At 44.0% G+C, this 23,518-nt stretch overlaps 1 protein-coding gene across 1 annotated transcript; it reads right to left on the bottom strand.

Annotated features, from left to right (window-relative positions):
• Positions 1-1,921: 1,921 nt before the first annotated feature.
• Positions 1,922-22,166, bottom strand: drd4b (dopamine receptor D4b; the record flags this gene model as incomplete). The annotated part of the gene is made up of 4 exons (XM_083920734.1): positions 1,922-2,151; positions 17,270-17,865; positions 19,577-19,689; positions 21,918-22,166. The coding sequence occupies 4 exons, from the start codon at positions 22,164-22,166 to the stop codon at positions 1,922-1,924; spliced, it is 1,188 nt and encodes a 395-aa protein (XP_083776860.1).
• Positions 22,167-23,518: the final 1,352 nt, after the last annotated feature.

Here is a 23,518-nt window from a genome sequence, read left to right as displayed (position 1 = left end):
GGGTAATACTCTTATTCGCTTTCTTGCCAAGAGTTACGTCTCCGAACGGAGATTTCAACGATTAAACATGACTTTTTTTTTTGCCCGTCTGTGTCCAGACTAAAGATGGAAACTCGTTGACACGTCTGTTTGAAGTTTTTGCTCAACTGTAGAACTGTAGATGAGTAAAGATCATCACAAACATCATGCAGCAAGATTCAAAGTCAATAACGGCGGAAAACCCGAAAATATCATTTGACAGGAAGTCGTTCGTCTGCTATCGTTCTTTCCAACGTGACTGCGTCCGTGCCGTTCCCCGCTCACAACAGGATATTGGATTGTAAATGTTGAACATGTTTAGTGGTACTTCAGGACGGACCTATGAGCAGATCGTGCGATGGTAAAAAAAAAAAAACACTCTTAAAGCAATGTTTACCTTTCTGACGTGTCGCACAGCACTTTTTTGAACATGAACAACTCCGCCTCCCTCCAAAGTCCCGCCCCCTTCCCCCTGCCTGACCTCTGACGCTCCCTCCTCCCCGACGCGTGCGCTGAGAAAGTGGTTTGTTCACACTACTGCTGACGTTAGCGCTGACGCTAACGCTAATCTTCCTTGCACAAATACCAAAGTATTACAGAACTATACTAAGTGATAACTGATAGTTATCACATGTAATGTTGCGTTCTAGGATGTGTCCAGCAGAAACTCCGCCACCATCTCATCTCTTTTTAGCTCCTGATGAAGCTGCATTAGCTTCCGCCATCGCTGGAAACCACAGCCCGTGTTGACTCGCGTCTCGCCTCTTGACGCATCAGTTCTTTGCCGTTCCTCGCTCTCTCTCACGGACCGCTCTGTCACTCTAATGCTATGTTGCTCTGCAGAGAGGCGCCACTAAAGCGGTGACAGCCGGAGGAAACTGAAGGGACGCTGCGATGATATTCAGACCGAATAAAATGATTGGTCATTCTTTTATCAGAACTATGAGAATTAGATATTGATGAGTTTCAACACCGGGTGGATTTCTTTAACATTTTAGTGCACCATACGCTTTTTAGGAGCATTTTAAGTTAAGAAAAGGAAAGAGTAAAAATGCCAGAAAGGTAAGAACTGCTTTAACAACCCGCACCAAACAGAAAAACCTGTAAAAATAATCTTTAGAACGATCGAAACCTCCAGAGAATCAGGCCCAAAATCGCCTTGATTCTCCAAGAGTCTGTGGACGACGTCCGCTGTAAAGATCGACATAGGAGGGTCAGAACCGCGGCCATTTTTATGTGTACCGTTGCCATCGCACAGAACCGTGACCGACCGTTGTAGCCGGCTGGTTTAAGCTCGTTATGATCTCCTTGATAACGAGTTGATTTAAACCAGCTGGAGCAGAGACAGACCTGTTACTTTAAACTCAGCGTACAGACGTGAGAGAGGCACTGATCTTCTCCTCTCAACTCTCAGTGAGAAAGCGACTAAGAGACTTTTCTTTTAACCTAAGATCAGTCGTTGATTTTTAAGGATTTTGTTTTGTCATGAAGCTTGTTTGACATTCTGCTCTGTTGAAGCTTATTCGATCTTTATGTATCCATTGGGACATTTTCACCCCGAGTTGATCCTTTCAGGCGGACAGGCTCTGCACAAATCCCTCGCCGTTCACTGGAACTGGCAGACCCAACGTAACCTCATCCCAGGCTGATAATATACAGTGGAAAAGTGCTGTACAGACGAGCTGAAAATGCCCCGACATCATCATTTCTTTGGGCAGTAATCCCAGAGGATCAAGAAAGTACATCACCAAATGATAAAGGGAGTAATATACATCACCAGCAACAGCGTTGAAGTGTAATTTTCCTGTCAGACAGACACTATCAAGCATCATCCAGCTGGCGGAGATGATTTAACCGACCAAACCAGCAGCTTCAGACTGTCCAATCGTGCCGGTGCCTCCCTTTAGCGTCTGTGGAGAGAAACGGGGCGTCTGCAGCAGCTGCTGAAACATTTCTTGAAGAACTTCTTGAACTCCGTGTTGAAGATGGTGTAGATGATGGGGTTGAGAGCGCTGTTGACGTAGCCCAGCCAGGTGACGGTGCTCATCAGAGCGGGAGGGATGACGCACGTCAGACAGACGGCTCGCGTCGTGTGCACCACGAAGAACGGCGTCCAGCAGAACAGGAAGCAACCTGCAGGGGAAATGGTAGTTAGTCATAACGTTGCCTTTTTAAAAAATCATCAACACAGTTTTTGTTTTTCTTACACAAAGCGACAGATTCACTTCTGTTTGCAGCCCCGTGCGTCACGCTCAGATGCATCCTCTGGGCGCCAGCAGTGAAAGAAAATATTGTGACACAATGCATCACAAAGCTGACAATAAGCATCTGGGGGATGTTAATCTCACACCAATTATGTCTCTTTTTTTGGAACAATGATTCTTGCCCTTGCCAGCGAAATGTCATAAATCAACAATGTGAGCTGTCAGCGGGCTCAGAGCAATTAAAATACATGGTCATTTTCTTGTCAGAGAGAAAAATCTTGTCCTTTTTTAAATTGGGTTTTGTAGCCAAACATCAGTGTTCGGAAAGTATCACTCCGACACAAGTTTAGACATGTTTTCATTTAGTCATCCTTCGTTTTGGTTGCATGAAAAGGATCGTTTTTCTCCATCTGTTTCATTGATTTCATGTATTTTGAACTATGAGAAAAGCGAGTAAATATAAAGAAATGGATCAACTGGGAAGTCTGGAGCTGTGAGCGTTACGTTGTCTATAACCCCCCACCACAGCGACTTCCTGTTTGATCCAATCAGGAAGTGCCAAAAACGTCAGTTCTCTGAGTGTCCACTAGGGGCAGGTTTCATAACAGAGCAGTTTCTCATTGAGCCCCATGTTAAACAGGCCGTTTACACAGCATCATTAAACCTGTTTAAGGACAAAAGAACATTCTAGTCTGTGTGTTTAGCTCATATCTCCATGACAACACTGAGGGGGAGGGGCTAGTTTTTATGTTATTGGAGGTTGAAGTTAATGAATAATTAGGGGCGTGGCCTCTTGAGTGACAGCTAGCCTCTGGCCCTCACTTCTCGGAGGTAAACATCAGCCAGATGGACGTACGCCCCTCCCCACAACCTCACATACATGCCCTTTTTTGGTCAGAGGAAATGAGGCGGAGTAAAAGTCTGACAAGATGGAGACTCCTGTAGGCGAGGACGATTGGAACAAGTTGAGAGAACGGACCTCGACGGAGACGCTACGTCTGTTTTTATAGTTGTGTATCACGATAAACTACTTACTCAGTCATAATCCGTACAATTTGAGATGCATTGTTTGTAGCGGCCTCTGTGGCAGTAAGACGTAACTGCTGTTCTTTCAGAGCCTCCATCTTGTCACGTTCACGGTCACTATGTGCTTGTTTGTTTTTTGCTCTTTTGTAAACTTTATTGAAACACATTCACCTCTTTACTTCCGGTCCGTCACCTATATGTTCCCCTCTTAAATCCACACACACACACACACACACACACACACACACACACACACACACACACACACACACACACACACACACACACACACACACACACACACACACACACACACACACATACATGTTACTGTTACACTTCTGCCCTTACTACAAGCCTGACTCAGAAGTTGGAAGTTCCAGATTTCAGATTACAAGTGAACGCAGCGTAACCGTTAGTGACGAGCTCCAGCGGCAGACTGACCGCTGTCAGCACCGTCACCAACACGGCGGCGTATATAAGTACTTGTGTAAATGTACTTAATTACTCTCCACCACAGCTGACTGTGTTATTACACTGCAGAAGTCAAACGCACCTGTCGCCTCTTTAATCACCGTGGCGATCGCTCCCAGTATGGAAACGCGTCCTTCAGAAGGTGAACGTAATAACTCTCCCCGTCCACAGATGTGCTGCTGTCAGCAAGTGTTTCAGTCTGAATATTTAGCTTTCTGCGTGTAGTCGTGACACAAAACCCTCCCGGTCTCCTCACAGATTTACTGCGTGTGGAGGTTTTGTACTGGGCTTCAGACCTGCTGCAGGGAGACGTTAGAGACGAGCCCACAGCTTTACGAACGCAGGTGAAACTAAATCAATCAAACTCGACGTAAAAGCGTGGATCAATGGGGCGGCAGTAGCTCAGTCCATAGGTGATTGGGATGGGAATCGGAGGGTTGAGTCCCTGTGTGGACCATGAATGGAGCGTGGACTGGTGGCTGGAGAGGTGCCAGTTCATCTCCTGGGCACTGCTGAGGTGCTGTTGAGCAAGGCACCGAACCCCTAACTGCTCGGGGCGTCGGCCCATTGGCAGCCCCGTCGCTCTGACATCTCTCCATTAATTGCATGTATGTAGGTCCTGTCTGTGCGTGTGTGTGTGTGTATTTCGGGCCTGTGTGTGTGTAAAAATGTAACAATGATAATGTGTAACATGAATAATAATAATAAAAACTAATTTCCCCGATGCGGGACTAATAAAGGAATTCTTCTTCTTCTACTAAAACAAAGTGAAAGTGAGGAAACACTAACTCCACGCAGAAGGGCCCCAGCCCTCCCACAGTCCAAAGACGTGCAGGTGTTGGGTTCATTGATGACTCTAAATCACCCGTAGGTGTGAATGGTTGTCTGTCTCTGTTCGTCTCTATGTGCCCTGTGATAGACTGGCGTCCTGTCCAGGGTGGACCCCGCCTCACGCCCGATGTCAGCTGGGATCGGCTCCAGCCCCCCGACACCCCGACAGGGACAAGAGGCTGAAGATGAATGAATGAATGAACTTTAAGTAACTCAATGTAGAAGTGTTACATTCAAAAACGTACGTCGAGTAAAAGTAAAAGTACTCTTCTGACTCAGCAAACCGCCAAAACTCCTCCTGATCCTCTTTCTACATTGTCGCCGCTCAGTTGCAGCATTTTCTAGTTTGAATTAAGTCCCGCCTCCACCGCTACGTAGAATTCACACGCGCTCCGACACTTTGAGGAAACATGGGAGGACAAACTCGGGGCGTTTGTATTATTTAAGGAAATGTTAAAACATTAAAATAATGTGCAAAATAAAAGTATATTAAAGTAAAACTAAATTTCAGCCTCTCCCATCAGGCCGTAGCTACGAAATGGCCGCCTGCAAAACTAAAAGATACAGAGGTGGTTTTGTTCCCTCAGCTGTCATAATATTAAATAACACTTGGGCGTTTAGACTACACACACACACACTCATTTATCTCACTTCTGACTGCACAGCATCTTCATGTATTTATATATTTATTACTTATTCTGGTTCAGCTGCGAGAATCTGTTAGGATGACTTTGATTCGGTATTTTACCCCCTGAAATATACACACACATATATATTCATGTATATTTCAGATTGTTTGTGTGTGTGTGTATGTGTATGTGTATGTGTGTGTGTGTATGTGTATGTGTATGTGTGTGTGTGTGACTCCTTTATTCACAGGATTAATTATATATATATATTATTTCAGATTTAACCATGTCTCTATGTCTGGAGCCCTGTTGCCACTGTTATGTCAATGTCATTAATGTCGTGTGTGTGTGTGTGTGTGTGTGTGTGTGTGTGTGTGTGTGTGTGTGTGTGTGTAAGCAGCCTACTCTTTCTACCTGCATCCAAATCTACCCTTGGGTACAATAAAAGTTACCTTAAACTAGTAAAATATCAATTAAACTACATAGCAAGTAACTAAAATACTACAAATAAAAAAGTAAAATCACATAAATTAGTAAAATATCTTTAAAATAAGTAAAAATATGCTGATATCCTTCTGGCAGCGAGTAAAAAAGGCCGTCACAAGGAGATAAAATCAGACCCATCGGCTTTTGAAGAGTGGATAAAAATAAAACATGAAATTTTAATTATAGAAAGGACTTTCGTTTTCCCTCAGGGCCCAAAACGAAACATTTTATCTGATCTGGACCAAGTGGGCTGAGTGCACCAGAGCCGTCGGATCAGACTTTAAATGGACTTGACCGTATGTTTGAAGAGATGTCGACATGATTAACAGGTTTTTTCAGCATCGATATTCATCAAATGAGCCTCCGAGACGGTTTTAACAGAGAAATCCTCGCTAACGGCCAGACGTGCGCTGTGTCCCAAACCGCGCACTGCAGTGAGTGTACTGACATTCGTGCGCTGTGTCCCCTCTGTACCAGCACAATCAGTCCGCTTAATTTCCCCAGTGAGTGCTGTTTTGAATCACACACTGCCGCCGAGCACTTGCAGGAAATGGCGATCGTGTCTCTTCTTCTTCTGTTTATTTTTCCAAAAAGCTTTTCCCACAACTCTTCTGACTCAGCACACCGCACACACACACACATGTGAACACGCAGCAAAGAGGCACTGGACACACGCAATTCAATAGATGGAAATATTACGGATGATAACTTTAAGTACCAGGGCGACACGGTGGCGCCTCCTGGTTCGAATCCCGGCTGGTGCCCTTCTGTGTGGAGTTTGCTTGTTGTCCCCGTGTCTGCGTGGGTTTTCTCCGGGTTCTCCGGTTTCCTCCCACAGTCCAAAGACGTGCAGGTGTTCGGTTCATTGATGACTCTAAATCACCCGTAGGTGTGAATGGTTGTCTGTCTCTGTTTGTCTCTATGTGTCCTGTGATAGACTGGTGTCCTGTCCAGGGTGGACCCCGCCTCACGCCCGAAGTCAGCTGGGATCGGCTCCAGCCCCCCGTGACCCCGACAGGGACAAGAGGTTAAGGATGAATGAAAGAATGAACTTTAAGTACCTCAATGTAGAAAAACTTGGTTACATTCAAAAACGTACGTTGAGTAAAAGTAAAAGTACTCTTCTGACTCAGCAAACCGCCAAAACTCCTTCTGATCCTCTTTCTACATTTATAAAGTGAATCTAGTTGTCGCCCCTCCGTTGCAGCATTTTCCAGTTTGAATTTAGTCCCGCCTCTTCCGCTAAGTTGAATTCACACCCGCTCTAACCCATTCTGACACAGAATAGCAGAGTCTGACATGGACTACACTAACTTGTACCCTCAGTGGCCACTTTATTAGGTACACCTGTCCAACTGCTCGTTAACGCAAATTTCTTATTTGACGCATGTTAATGCAGAAAAAGTGGGTTCCATCTTAGACACATTTTAAGATGGAGTTACACTACACAAAGGTTGAATCTGTAGAATTAGCAGAACACCGCCATCTATTGTCTCAAGATCGTAGTCGCAACAACAAAAAACAAGTCCAGCAGTCGGGTTGCCAGGTTGGTCAGACCCGGCCCAGTAGCTCCAGGAGACCGGAGTCTGTTTGAGCCTGTTTGAACCCGTCCCCTCCAGAAAATCACAGCATCAAAACAAGGATTAGAGGAGTTTGACTGACAGTTAGCGTTAGCCGTTAGCGTTAGCCATTACAGCTAAGTAAACGTGAAAATTAGCTTACGGATCAAGGAGAAACGTAACCAAAGCTGGCCGCTTAATGGCTGCCACAATGGAAACAGAACGTGACAGAAAGTTATTGTCAAACCCGTCAAAAAAAATCTCATCTCATCTTCAGCCTCTTATCCGGGGTCAGGTCGCGGGGGCAGCAGCTTTAGCAGGGGACCCCAAACTTCCCTTTCCCTGGCCACATTAACCAGCTCTAACTGGGGGATCCTGAGGCGTTCCCAGGCCAGTGTGGAGATCTAATCTCTCCACCTGGTCCTGGGTCTTCCCCGAGGCCTCCTCCCAGCTGGACGTGCCTGGAACACCTCCCTAGGGAGGCGCCCAGGGTTCATCCTTACCAGATGATCCTGAACCACCTCAACTGGCTCCTTTCAACGTCAAAAAAATGTTATAATTCAGACTAAATATATTTTTTTATGGTAAAGCAATAGTTTAATTCTGTTCCCCTCAAAACGCCCCGTGGGTGTATTATGTTGTTGTTTTTGTAAATATAGCATTTGGATGATTGATGAATGGAAAGTCTCAAAAATACGTTGTGTGACTTTATCAGCAGTACAGCTGGTAATGTCTAAGACAATATGTCTTATATGGGCGGCTGTGGCTTGGTGGAAGAGTGGGTCGTCCTCTGTTTGAGAGATTGGTGGTTCGATCCTCACCTCCCCCGGTCCACATGTCGAAGTGTCCTTGGGCAAGACACTGAACCCCAAATTGCTCCCCGTGCTGCACATGGGTGTGTAAATGTGGTGTGAATGGTCAGATTAGATGGTCTGTAGATGTCCACCAACGGGTGAATGTGACAAACACTGTGAAGCGCCTTGAGTAGTCAGAAGACTAGAAAGGCGCTTTATAAGTACAAGTCCATTTACCATTTAAGAATGTATTTGCCACGATAAAAAAGATTGAATTAAACCCTAAAAAGATGCGCTGTAATCTTTGTTTTAGAAACTTGTCCGTGTGACTTTCTGCCTGCCAACTTTATAATAAAAGCTTATGTATTCGTTTTGTTTTCTTTCTTTGAACATTGAGGTTCTTGCCCCTAATTGTTGTTGCAAGATTGTGCATTCAGTCCTCCAGCCTGCGTCCGTCTTTGGAAACTCAACAGTCGCCTCGGGGCCCATGACCACTTTAATCTGCCCCTCATTAACCTGAGCACAGATGAGACACAATGCACAATCTTGCATTGCAAAAATGAGGGGCTGAAACCTTAAAGCTCACACAAAATAAACAAAAAACAGACTCAAATACACAAGATTTCATCGCAGAGTTGACAGAATGAAACTCACACGTACACGTTACCAAAACAAAGATGGCAGCAGGTCTTTTTAGATTGATTTAATGCACCAAATAATACAGAATAAGTGTCACGCTGAAGGTGAGAGTGTAACTTAAATGGGCGACCTCATGTTGTAACTGCAGGCAGGAAATAAAACTATGTTTTAACAGCCTCGTCCCTCCGCCCCGGCTCATCCCAAAGATAAGTCACTCTGTCTCCTCGTAAATGATCGCTCGTTAATTTCTTCTTCTTCTGTGTTTTCGTCCCGCCTGAAGATCCAGATTGAATGACGACGATGTGTTTGCCTGCGACTCGACAGCGTGACTCTAAATGTTTTACGACTGAGTTCATTAGAGACAAAGTGGAAAAGTAACGACCACGCTGTCTCATCATTATAACTCCAGACGTCGCTGCTCCAGGTGTTGATTAAGACGCGGACGCAGGAGACAACGTTTCTACATGAACTTCTGTTTTGATTCAATGCTTTAAATACGATTAACAACAGAAAGAAACAGAAAGTTTGATAGAATTTAGCCAAAATCTGTTCCACCGGTGACACAGATCTATCTATTTATCTCTATCTTATCTCTATATCTATTTATACCTATATATATATATATATTATCTATCTCTCTCTTGCTCTCTCACTCTCTATATACTGTATATATATATATCGATCTATATATATATTTCTATCTCTATCTATCTCTATATCTATATCTATCTTTATCTGTCTCTATATCTATCTTTATCCATCTATCTCTATATCTATCTAATCTATCTCTATCTTAATCTATCTCTATATCCATCTAATCTATCTCTATCTATCTAATCTATCTCTATCTTAATCTATCTCTATATCCATCTAATCTATCTCTATATCTATCTAATCTATCTCTATATCTTAATCTATCTCTATATCTATCTAATCTATCTCTATCTTAATCTATCTCTATATCCATCTAATCTATCTCTATATCTATCTAATCTATCTCTATCTTAATCTATCTCTTTATCCATCTAATCTATCTCTATATCTATCTAATCTATCTCTATATCTTAATCTATCTCTATATCTATCTAATCTATCTCTATATATTAATCTATCTCTTTATCTATCTTTATCTATATCTATCTATCTATCTATCTCTATCTATCTATCACTATATCTATCTCTATATCTATCTAATCTATCTCTATATCTTAATCTATCTCTATATCTATCTAATCTATCTTTATATCTTAATCTATCTCTTGATCTATCTTTATCTATATCTATCTATCTATCTAATTTATCCCTATATATATCTTTATCTATCTCTATATCTATCTTTATCTATCTCTATATCTATCTTTATCTATCTATCTCTATATCTATCTAATTTATCTCTATATCTATCTTTATCTATCTCTATCTATATCTATATCTACAGTATATCTATCTATATCTGTCTCTATCTTTATATTTCTACATTAAACTGAGGAAAACAGCGTCTCCTGGAGACTCCCCTGAAGTTTTCCACCTCAGATTAAAGTAATTTCAGAGCCGTGCTCCTGAAAACATGATAAATATCCTCAAACCGTCACTGAAGGTGCGTCTCCGTCTGATGCAACCGCCTTTAATGAGCTTATTTCCCTTCAACAGCAAACGCCGTGAACGACGACGTCACTGAATCAAACCGAGGCCGTTTGTCTCGGGTGTCGACGCCTGTTGTTGATAAAACAAGCGAACGATTTATTGGTTTTGTGTTGAGACTTTGACGGATGAGATTAATGTCTCTCTCTCTCTCTGTGCAGAACAGACTTTGCATAATACTCCGCAGCTGTAGCGTCGGTGCGACATCAGCGCATCACTTCTTATTCATGCGATGCTTCAGGCCGGCTCCGTTAAACGTAGGGACCCATGTCAGTGATTTGTCGTGGTTATTTAGTTCTGAAGGCATTTTCTGGAGTATTTTAATCAAAAAAGCACGGCTCAAACTCTATTTTACCGCACTTTTGATAAGAATTTTTGACATTTTCAAGGACAAACAGAAGGAAAACACTTTTTTTTGTGTGGAGGGGGACTTAGGGCGCACTCCCACTGTGCCTCCGTCCCGTGCCCCGTGCTTTAGGGTCCTTGTCCCCCCCTCCAGGCCCGTTTGTACTCACACTACCTGGGCCTCGGAGAATGCTTCTTGCTGCCTATACGTCATCACGCCGTAACACGTCACACGCATTGATGACGTCATGGCGATGCGTGGCTTTGTTTCCAGATCTTTCCGTAGACCTCTGAGTTTTTGTGCGTCTTGTCGACTGTTTTTGAATCTTTTCATCGACCAAATCTGCAGTAAACACTCCACCTCCGCATCACACCAACGTGAACCTTTCACCGCCATTGTTTTAAATGTCCGCGCATGTTCCCTCCTTCTTTTTTCTACATCCCAACAGGCGCACAGGAAATTACCTCAGAACCGCCGTAGGCCTCGTGCTTGTACATGTGCAAACGCGCTCTACAAAAGCCCACCTCTCTCAGACGGGCCGTGGACGGCCAGATGCGCGGAGTGGTTGCACTCACACTGGTCAAACGCACTAGGCTTTAGCTGAAAAAACGGTTTTGGCCCGGTGCGGAAGGACAGTGTGAGTGCACCCTAAGTCGCAGTTTTTTTCATAGTTTGGCTGCGGGTGCGACTGTAGGCCTCGTACACGTGCGCGCGCTCGTGCTCGTGCTCGTGCTAACGTGCTTTACTAAGCCCACCTCTCCCAAACGGGCCGTGGACGGCCAGCATACCGCGCCTCACACAGGTCAAACTAACTAGTCTTTAGTCGTGAAACGTGCTCGGGCACGGTACGGATGGACAGTGTGAGTGCGCCCTCAGACACTCAAGGATTTTGAGGCACAATTAAATAATTACTCCTGTGTTTATTTTGTGATTTAAAAAGTACGACAAGTCAGGGATCGACATTAACTTTGAGAGCCACTTGTCCTTTTTTCTATGTTCCAACAGACGCACAGTAAATGACCTCAGAGCCGCCGTAGGCCTCATGCTCGTACACGTGCGCACGCTCATGCTCGTACATGTGCAAACGTGCTTTACTAAAGCCCACCTCTCCCAAACGGGCCGTGGACGGCAAGCGTGCCGCTCCTAGGCGCAGTACAGTTGCACTCACACTGGTCAAAGGAACCAGACTTTAGCCGTGACACGTGCTGGAGCACGGTACGGAGAGACAGTGGGAGTGCGCCCTAAGTGTTTTAAACTTGTCACCTTCAGCATCACTCACTCTCCCACTGTAACGTGTCCTTGTCTTCCATGTTCTCCCGTGCTGATGTTCCTGTTGTGACGTCGTTCCCTGTTTGTATTTACTTCTGTTGTTTGTATCGTTTCTGCTGCAACGATCAAACTTCCCAGATGGAGATCAGCAAAAGTGTCCTGTCGTTTATCCGTCTTTTCTTTTTCTACCTTTTCTATCGTGTCTTTTTCTATCTTGTCTATTTCTATCTTGTCTTTTTCTATCTTGTCTTTTTCTATATTTTCTTTTTCTATCTTGTCTTTTTCTATCTTGTCTTTTTCTATATTTTCTTTTTCTGTCTTTTCTTTTTCTATCGTGTCTTTTTCTGTCTTGTCTTTTTCTATCTTTTCTTTTTCTACTTTGTCTTTTTCTATCGTGTCTTTTTCTATCTTGTCTTTCCTTGTCTTTTCTTTTTCTATCTTGTCTTTCCTTGTCTTTTCTTTTTCTATCTTGTCTTTTCTTTTTCTATCTTGTCTTTTCTTTTTCTATATTTTCTATTTCTATCGTGTCTTTTCTTTTTCTATCTTGTCTTTTTCTTTCTTGTCTTTTCTTTTTCTAGATTTTCTATTTCTATCTTGTCTTCTCTATCTTGTCTTTTTCTATCTTGTCTTTTCTTTTTCTAGATTTTCTATTTCTATCTTGTCTTTTTCTATCTTGTCTTTTCTTTTTCTAGATTTTCTATTTCTATCTTGTCTTTTTCTATCTTGTCTTTTCTTTTTCTAGATTTTCTATTTCTATCTTGTCTTTTTCTATCTTGTCTTTTCTTTTTCTAGATTTTCTATTTCTATCTTGTCTTCTCTATCTTGTCTTTTTCTATCTTGTCTTTTCTTTTTCTAGATTTTCTATTTCTATCTTGTCTTTTTCTATCTTGTCTTTTCTTTTTCTAGATTTTCTATTTCTATCTTGTCTTTTTCTATCTTGTCTTTTCTTTTTCTAGATTTTCTATTTCTATCTTGTCTTTTTCTATCTTGTCTTTTTCTATCTTGTCTTTTTCTCTCTTGTCTTTTTCTATCTTGTCTTTTTCTCTCTTGTCTTTTTCTATCTTGTCTTTTTCTATCTTGTCTTTTCTTTTTCTAGATTTTCTATTTCTATCTTGTCTTTTTCTATCTTGTCTTTTCTTTTTCTAGACTTTCTATTTCTATCTTGTCTTCTCTATCTTGTCTTTTTCTATCTTGTCTTTTCTTTTTCTAGATTTTCTATTTCTATCTTGTCTTTTTCTATCTTGTCTTTTCTTTTTCTAGATTTTCTATTTCTATCTTGTCTTTTTCTATCTTGTCTTTTCTTTTTCTAGATTTTCTATTTCTATCTTGTCTTTTTCTATCTTGTCTTTTTCTCTCTTGTCTTTTTCTATCTTGTCTTTTTCTCTCTTGTCTTTTTCTATCTTGTCTTTTTCTCTCTTGTCTTTTTCTATCTTGTCTTTTTCTATCTTGTCTTTTCTTTTTCTAGATTTTCTATTTCTATCTTGTCTTTTTCTATCTTGTCTTTTCTTTTTCTAGACTTTCTATTTCTATCTTGTCTTCTCTATCTTGTCTTTTTCTATCTTGTCTTTTCTTTTTCTAGATTTTCTATTTCTATCTTGTCTTTTTCTATCTTGTCTTTTCTTTTTCTAGATTTTCTATTTCTATCTTGTCTTTTTCTATCTTGTCTTTTCTTTTTCTAGATTTTCTATTTCTATCGTGTCTTTTCTTGTCCTGTCTTTTCTTGTTCTGTCTCGTCTTATTCTCTGTCTTATCTTCTACCTCGTCTTATATCTAGATGTGGTATTAAAGACAGATGATAATAGGAAAACTATGACGCGGACACAGTGATTTTTAGAAGGGGAAAAAAATTCTGTCTTGTTTTATCTTCTCTATCTTGTCTTTTTCTATCTTGTCTTTTCTTTTTCTGTCTTGTCAAAAACAAAACATTGTCTGATATTGTCTTGTTAACCTCTGCGGCGCTCGTGTCTGCAGTCGAGGCTTTGCTCTGCGGGTTGAATCTCTTTACTGTCGACATAAACGAGTGTTAACGGTTTTATGGTCTTATACCACCTGCACCACGTCGGCTGTAAATCCGCTGAGTGCTGCAGTTTGAGCACAAAAGTGGCAGCAGTGACTGCAAACGTATCTTTATGTAAAAACCACACATACTGCATGTAGTGGCTAAACGCTCTGGTGGGTCATCGGTCCAAAAGGTGAAGGAATCAGAACGGATCAGTTTACAGGAGCGACGGTGTGACGGTGGCATCATGCGTTGCACAATAATTGGATTGAGGGCTTTAAGCTATAACGGCGCTGCCTGTTGAGAGACGGTGAGTCAGAGGTGACGCTTTTATCCCGGCACTCACACCGCACCTGCGAGAACTTCGGCAGCCTCACACCTTCAGCGCGACCTGAGCTGCGACACAAACTTAGTTCAAACACAGAGTGCGTCAAGAGCCCAAAGTCCATTTCTTCTTCTGAAATGTGCAGCAGGTAAACATTTCTGATGGGTTTGAAATTGTGACAGATTAGTTTATAATTCTATCTTCATCTCATCTCATCTTCATCCGCTTATCCGGGGTCGGGTCTCGGGGGCAGCAGCTTTAGCAGGGGACCCCAAACTTCCCTTTCCCGGGCCACATTAACCAGCTCTAACTGGGGGATCCTGAGGCGTTCCCAGGCCAGTGTGGAGATCTAATCTCTCCACCTGGTCCTGGGTCTTCACCGAGGCCTCCTCCCAGCTGGACGTGCCTGGAACACCTCCCTAGGGAGGCGCCCAGGGTTCATCCTTACCAGATGATCCTGAACCACCTCAACTGGCTCCTTTCAACGCAAAGGAGCAGCGGCTCTACTCCGAGTTCCTCACGGATGCTGAACTTCTCCCCCTCTCTCTAAGGGAGACTCCAGACCCCCTCCTGAGGAAACACATTTCAGACGCTTGGACCTGGACCTGGTTCTTTGGGTCCTGACCCAGCTTTCATGACCACAGGTGAGGGTAGGAACCAGGACTGAGCGGTAGATCCAGAGCTTTGCCTTCCTCAGCTCCCTTTTGGTCACAACGGTGCGGTAGAGCGACTGCAGCTCCGCCCCCGCTGCTCCGATTCTCCGGCCAAACTCACGCTCCATCGTCCCCTCACTCGTGAACAAGATCCCGAGGTACTTGAACTCCTTCACTCAGGGTAAGGACTCATTCCCGACCTCTTCCCTAATTCTATCTTCCGATCCTTTTTGATTAATAGGCTCCGCGCTCATCTGCTGCAGTGCCGTTTTTAAAGAGGCTTGTAATTATCATATTGAACTGTTCAGCACTCAAACATCTCACCTACTGTCACCGGCAATTTTACTTCGATTTCCTGCTTCAGTGAATAAACAGACGACTGAAATTAAAGTGGAAAGTTGCACCCGAATAACTTCTATAACGTCTCCTGCCAGTAAACAAACAGCACAAAATGAGTTGATTGGTGTGTTCTGAACGGTACAATAATTAAGATTAAAAAAACAGACAGTTTGAGCCACTGCTGTGCGTCTCACCCAGCTCTATTTTAACATGTACGAACATCAGCCTGTGCTTTTAGAAATTCACCATGAAATAGCCGTCTGAATAAAGGACTTTCTCACTTTCTTCAGGTTTCTCAGTGGACACTTTATAGGTGTGTTTGGCTCTTAGAAATCCATTTATGTCGGTAATGAAGAGCAAGAGGCACTCGGGCTGCCTGAGGTCTGACTATAATCACTTCTAGATATTAAACAGAACCAGCTGTACTGATGGAAAAACTGGTTGGACGTGTTCAGACCTCCTTTAACCCTGCAGGTGCAAACAAGAGGCCACTTTTGACACTGAACAAAGCTGAATCTCGATAGCTTTCACATATTAACTCCGGACAAATCTGAGGCCGTGGCTCTCAGCAGGAAACCGGTGGAGTGTTACTCCAGGTAGGGAATAAGTCCTGACCCCAAGTGAAGGAGTTCAAGTACCTCATGATCTTGTTCACGAGTGAGGGGACGATGGAGCGTGAGTTTGGCCGGAGAATCGGAGCAGCGGGGGCGGAGCTGCAGTCGCTCTACCGCACCGTTGTGACGAAAAGAGAGCTGAGGAAGACAAAGCTCTGGATCTACCCTCAGTCCTGGTTCCTACCCTCACCTGTGGTCATGAAAGCTGGGTCAGGACCCAGAGAACCAGGTCCAGGTCCAAGCGTCTGAAATGTGTTTCCTCAGGAGGGGGTCTGGAGTCTCCCTTAGAGAGAGGGGGAGAAGTTCAGCATCCGTGAGGAACTCGGAGTAGAGCTGCTGCTCCTTTGCGTTGAAAGGAGCCAGTTGAGGTGGTTCAGGATCATCTGGTAAGGATGAACCCTGGGCGCCTCCCTAGGGAGGTGTTCCAGGCACGTCCAGCTGGGAGGAGGCCTCGGGGAAGACCCAGGACCAGGTGGAGAGATTAGATCTCCACACTGGCCTGGGAACGCCTCGGGATCCCCCAGTTAGAGCTGGTTAATGTGGCTCCTGAAAGGGAAGTTTGGGGTGCCCTGCTGGAGCTGCTGCCCCCGCGACCCGACCCCGGATAAGAGGCTGAAGATGAGATGAATATCAGGGGAACCAGGTCCTGAGTCCCTCTGTCACACACAACAGGAGATTCTCCGTGTCACACGTGTTCCCACTTACTAGAAATACTGTTAGGTTTAGACACGGGTGGCGCCTGGGTAGAGCGCGCAGGCGGCAGGACATGACACGGATTACACCACGGTCAAGGAGCCGGTTCGTGATTTTGATCATAAATAACCGTTCATTGAATTTGCTCTGATAATTACTGACTGAAGCTCCTGAATCTGGTCGTCTCTCCACTCGGACATTTGTGCTGGCGTTTTTCGTGTGTTGGTTTGATTTATTAGATTGTATCAGAAATGTCTTACACACATGAAAAGACATCAAATACAATTGATTATAAAAACACAATAAAGTCCAGGATTTATTTCCATTGTGGTCCTCAACGCAAAAACGTTTGTACAGGGCAGACAAGACAAGACAATCGACTGTTCTTCTTCAACCTTGCATGTTTGTTTTGTTGTGGTTTTGTGAGCCGCATGATAGAAAAACAACACTCACAGCGATATTCATGCTGAATGTGACGCACACAGAAATCAGTTTCCTTGTATCTGGTACAACAACAACCACTCCCTTACTACAAAACTACAGCCAAGGTTACCAAAGGTTAGTTTTGCACGTGACCACAACCAAGTGGTGTTTGCAAATTTGTGAATCAGGCTTCTGCACCGACGCCTGTGTTGTGTAAAGTGTCTGCAGAGCTGTAAAATTGTTATTTGTGGCTCAGGATTAAAAGCGCTGTTATGGTTCTTTAATTGAGGAGAACGTGAACACTCACCTACTACGACAGGCAGCACCCTCATAGCTTTCCTCTCCCTGCTGTTGATCTTGGCTCTCTTCTTCCTGTGCAGCTGCTGGTTGAACGTCACCGTGGGCACCGAGTTCTCTCGGTACTGCCGAGGGTAAGGAATCTCCTGCTGCATGAAGTCGCCCGTGTCGTCCAGCCGACACTGGGCCAAGTCCCGCTCGATGATCCTGGGCAGAGGCATGGGCAGAGGCCCGGGGATGGTGCCCGCCAGCGGGGGGAGGGCGGTGGCGACGGCCGCGTGCTGCAGCCTCCTGCAGGCCTCGATGCTGCTGCGCAGTTTGACCTTACGGGTCTCCTCCCAGTGTCGCAGCCCGCGGAAAACACCAAAGTAGAGCAGGACCATGATGGGGCAGGGGATGAAGAAGGAGCAGACGGAGGAATACACCACGTAGTTGTTGTCCTCCAGTTTGCACTCGCTGGGGTCGCGGTCAGGCACGTTGTTGATGCCAAAGATGACGGGCGAGGCCACGGCGAGGGCCAGCAGCCAGGTGGCCGACAGCAGGATGAGCTGACGATGGTCCACGTGTTTACGGTTGTAGTTCAGTGGGATGGACACAGCGATGAACCTGCAAACAAAGAAGCAGGGTTGAAACTCTGAAGCACATTTGGAATAGACGTCACCTGCTACTTAATACCTAATACGTCTTTCTTTATCATTCTTTTAATTACTTAGTATTTATCAGATATTATAATTAGAAGTTAGTCCAAAGCTGTATTCTTTATAACTTCAATTCCTGTAATGTCAGCACTGTCGCCTCACAGCAAGAGGGTTCCTGGTTCAAACCCCAGCTGGGGCCCTTCTTTGTGGAGTTTGCATGTTGTCCCCGTGTCTGCGTGGGTTTTCTCCGGGTTCTCCGGTTTCCTCCCACAGTCCAAAGACGTGCAGGTGTTCGGTTCATTGATGACTCTAAATCACCCGTAGGTGTGAATGGTTGTCTGTCTCTGTTCGTCTCTATGTGTCCTGTGATAGACTGGCGTCCTGTCCAGGGTGGACCCCGCCTCACGCCCGATGTCAGCTGGGATCGGCTCCAGCCCCCCGCGACCCAGACAGGAACAAGAGGTTGAAGATGAATGAATGAATATTTGTTCCAGTGGATGTTTTTTAAAATAGTCAAAGCAAAAAACTGGTTTATTATGAATGAGATCTAATGTTTTTCTTCCAACACATGCACTCATATTATATATATGATATTCCTTTTTTATTGAAGCCATTGAAGAAAAATGAAATTAAAAAAAGGACCATGAAGGCGTCACCCCGCTGCTCCAGACAGGAAGTGTCTTGAAGCTCCCGTCTTCTTAGTTTTACATCAACACTTAATTCTGTCTTCAGCATCAGAGCAGTAAATGTGTGATATACTGCGGGAGTTTACTACTTTTGAATTATCTTAAACAACTCCTGCATAAGTGCGAGTCTCCGTCCGTCAGCAGCACAGAGCATCAGACTTCTGCTCGGAGTTGTTTCCTGATTCTTTGATCAAAATCTCGACGTCGCTTTAACGGAGTCCATTTGTTATTTTTGTTTGACTTTACCCGTTTTTTTTCAATCTGACTTTTAAATCTTCACACTTTCAACCTTCTCTTTGAGCGACTGGTCAACATTTGTTCTGCGTGTTTGACGCTTTAGCTTTTGGTAATCGCTAATTTGGATCATTCCCGTAACGCATTCAGGGAAAAGGGCGGCGCTCCTGCGGCTTCAAAACGGCGGATGAATCCCCTCCATCACACCTCGACTTCAACTAGCGGATAAAGGCTCTGATTAAGTGAAATTCAGATTGATGTCCTCGCACAAACTCGGTGTTTTGAACTGTTTACTGCACTTTGTTTATATTTTAAAGTGCAGTCACATTCTACCAATTTGTCTGAACCCTTTGACGTCACTTGGCGTCGAAAGCAAGACACCGACCTTTCAAACACAATGGGACACATTGTTTACGTTGTGAACTCACATAAAATAACGCGGTTAGGTAATAAAACCACTTGGTGAGGGTTGGGAAAAGGCTGCAGCTGCAGTCCAGAGTACGAGAGTGGTGTACAAATGAGAGCAGATATATTTATTATTAAGTTTTCTTTGTCTTTGATTCATTCATTGATCATGAATCCTCACTTTCTCACACTGGGGTCTTCATTCTCTTCCTTCGTTGGGGCACACGGTCTAACTCATCCTCAGTCCTCCCGTGTTAAAGCAGAGGGATGATTGATACACATACACACACACACACACACACACACACACACACACACACACACACACACACACACACACACACACGTACGTACCTGTCCACGCTGATGGCACAGAGGTTGAATATGGAAGCGGTGCAAAGCATCACATCCATGGTCATCAGGCCGTCACACATCAGCATGTTCAAGGACCAGACTCCGCCCTGAAACTACACACACACACACACACACACAGGAAGAAACACACACACACACACCAACTGATTAGCAGCCCTAAATCTGAGCGTAAATATGTTTAATCCTCTTGCACCACTGCAGCTCAGGGTTGAGCCAACACATTCCTCCAGTGAAACACTTTCTGCTCTCCTCACTTCCCTTCAGGTGGCTGTGGAAAGGTTTTAACTTTCAGACTGACTCCTCTAATCCAGTGAGTGCACGGGGACGAACCGCCGCTGTGACACTCGCTAGATTAACTGGCTGTGGCCGCTGGCGCAGGTAACAAGATCACAAACACGGCTAATTAAAGAGGACTTACAGGAGGAGCCGCAGTAGAGCATCTCTGAGCCACACAGATATGTAGGCAGACAGGCAGACAGGCGGGCAGGTGGCGTTAAATACTTTAATAACCTCATTCAAATCTTTTAGTGGCTGTAAATATCCTGATTCATGGATCATGCCTCTCATAATAACCGGCAGGAACCCCCCAGTGTCTCCCCGTATTTAATTAACCCTGATTAAAGACGTGAGGAAAGCAGCACTGGATGGTCTTTTTTCTGCCTCTGGTTCCCACATCAGATTAGTTAAATAAAGCATTTTGCTTTTTTTATATATAAAACTTTGTAAACTATTTGATATAACTTTTACTTTTACTTGTACTTTGAATTTTTATACTCTTAACCGCCAAAACACCAGACTGAGAGAGACACAAGTTGTTGTTGTCTTGTTGTTTTGGGTGTCTTTGTCATCATTTGAATGTATTTGTAGTCATTTGAATGTATTTGTAGTCATTTCGCAGGTCTTTGTAGTCTTATTGTCTCTTTGTAGTCACCTTGTGTGTCTTTGTCATCATTTTGTGTGTATTTGTAGTTATTTTGCATCTCTTTGTAGTTATTTTGCATCTCTTTGTAGTCATTTTGTGTGTATTTGTAGTAATTTTGTGTGTATTTGTAGTAATTTTGCGTGTCCTTGTAGTCATTTTGAGTGTCCTCATAGTCATTTTGAGTGTCTTTGTAGTCATTTTGCAGGTCTTTGTAGTCATTTTGCGTGTCTTTGTAGTCATTTTGTGTGTCTGTAGTCATTTTGTGTGTCTTTGTAGTCATTCTGCAGGTCTTCGTAGCCATTTTCCATCTCTTTGTAGTCATTTTAAGTGTCTTCGTAGTCTTTTTGCATCTCTTTGTAATCATTGTGTGTCTTTGTAGTCATTTTGTGTGACTTTGTAGTCATTTTGCAGGTCTTTGTAGTCATTTTGTGTGTCTTTGCAGTCATTCTGCAGGTCTTTGCAGTCATTCTGCAGGTCTTTGTCATCATTTTGTGTGTCTTTGTAGTTATTTTGCTTCTCTTTGTAGTCATTTTGTGTGTATTTGTAGTCATTTTGCGTATCTTTGTAGTCATTTTCCATCTCTTTGTAGTCATTTTGCATCTCTTTGTAGTCATTTCGTGTCTCTTTGTAGTCATTTTGCGTGTCTTTGCAGTCATTTTGTGTCTCTTTGTAGTCATTTTGCGTGTCTTTGCAGTCATTTTGCGTGTCTTTGTAGTCATTTTGCAGGTCTTTGCAGTCATTTTGCAGGTCTTTGCAGTCATTTTGCAGGTCTTTGCAGTCATTTTGCATCTCTTTGTAGTCATTTTGCGTGTCTTTGTAGTCATTTTGCATCTCTTTGTAGTCATTTTGCGTGTCTTTGTAGTCATTTCGTGTCTCTTTGTAGTCATTTTGCATCTCTTTGTAGTCATTTCGTGTCTCTTTGTAGTCATTTTGCGTGTCTTTGCAGTCATTTTGTGTCTCTTTGTAGTCATTTTGCGTGTCTTTGCAGTCATTTCGTATGTCTTTGTAGTCATTTTGCATGTATTTGCAGTCATTTTGTGTGTCTTTGTAGTCATTTTGCAGGTCTTTGTAGTCATTTTGCATCTCTTTGCAGTCATTTTGTGTGTCTTTGTAGTCATTTTGCAGGTCTTTGTAGTCATTTTGCATCTCTTTGAGGTCATTCTGCAGGTCTTCGTAGTCACTGTGTGTCTTTGTAGTCAATTTGCGTGTCTTTGCAGCCATGTTGCCAGTATTTACAGCGAAGAGAGACTTTCTGACTGTTGACCCACAGACCCACACTGACACTACACAGGTATTAAATATTACAGCACACATCCTGGTAATGTGCACCCCCACCCCGTGACCCCTTGTGTCCCTGGGTGCCCCAATCCACCTGTGCTCCTGCAGGTCGGTGCTTACCTCTGCGTAAACGAAGAGCGGCAGAACCAGCACCGCCAGCAGCAGATCCGCAAACGCCAAACTGACTATGAAGTAGTTCGTGGTGGTTTTTAAAGCCCTCTCCAGGTACACGCTGAGGCACACGAGCACGTTTCCACCCGTGGTGATCACAATCAGCAAGATCCCGAATATCAGCGCTGGGAAGTTGTAGTCTGTGACCGCAGCCGCCGGCAGCGTGTCGTTGTTAGAGTCAGTGGAGATGCCCGACATCGTCTCCGGTGTTCCGCCGTGCGCCGCACACTGACAGGCTCCTTGTCCGACGGAGAACGACTCTCTCCGGAGTAGTTTTCATCTATGAGCCGTATCCAGCTGCCCCGAGAAAACAGGTGAAGTGCGGGAGAGTTTCCCCGGGAGGAAGCTCATGCGTCCAGGCTCCGCACTGCGCCGCGGTGCGCTCCGGTCTCCAAACGCAAAGCCACGGCGCACAGTAACCAGACCCCGGTTTATCTGCTGTCTCCAGCCCCCCCTCGATTCACTTTTCTTTGACATTTACTGAGCACTTACCAGCGGGCTCTTGTAGCATTCTGGGGATCCGTTTCGTCTTCTCAGCCCGCTGCTGGGGGAATAAGGTGCAGAGTGGACGAATCAGAAGGCAACAGCTTAAATCCATCCGCGCAAATCTTATTACTGAAGCTCTGCTGCTGCTGCTGCTCGGGTGCACAGTCACAGCAGGAGAGGGAATCAGCTGTGTGGGTCTCTGGAAATCATGAATTAGTCATAGAGTGGTCTCTACTCTATATGTAAAATGCCTTGAGATAACTTTTGGTATGCTTTGTAAATCAAATTGATATGTGACCCTGCACAGTGACGTTTAACAGCTCTAAAATACTTCAACGTGTTTGAAATTTAAGCAGGTCAACACATTGAAACGATGCAGTTTTATGTAACTAAACTAATTCTAAATCTCTGTTTTCCCCTTGAAAATGAGCTGCATCCCTGTAACAGTGTAATAGTGCATCCATATATGCACACCACACACACTAGAAGTCCTGCAACCAAAGTCTTGCTGAAGTAAAAGTACAATACTGGCACCCAAATGTTCCAAAAGTACCTAAAGTGAAGGTAATCTTTATTTGGAATGACTCATTTCATTGCATTGGATTAATTACTAATGTGTTCCTCTTATTAATTAAATAATTTACTGTTGGGTAGTTTTATCCACAATATTTAATCATACATTTGTTCAGAATATTAACATTAAAGATATGGATCTGTAAAGTGAAACAGCCGGGATGAGGATCAGCACCTCTAAATCTGAGGCTGTGGCTCTCAGCAGGAAACCGGTGGATTGTTACTCCAGGTAGGGAATGAGTCCTGACCCCAAGTGAAGGAGTTCAAGTACCTCTGGATCTTGTTCATGAGCGAGGGGACGATGGAGCGTGAGTTTGGCCGGAGAATCGGAGCAGCGGGGGCGGTGCTGCAGTCGCTCTACCGCACCGTTGTGACCAAAAGAGAGCTGAGGAAGGCAAAGCTCTGGATCTACCGCTCAGTCCTGGTTCCTACCCTCACCTGTGGTCATGAAAGCTGGGTCAGGACCCAAAGAACCAGGTCGCGGGTCCAAG

This window comes from Echiichthys vipera (genome assembly GCF_963691815.1).
Source record: "Echiichthys vipera genome assembly, chromosome: 1".
Classification (NCBI taxonomy): Eukaryota; Metazoa; Chordata; class Actinopteri; order Perciformes; family Trachinidae; genus Echiichthys; species Echiichthys vipera.
The sequence above is the reverse complement of the archived record's forward strand: the minus strand, read 5'-3'. Positions and strand labels throughout refer to the sequence as shown.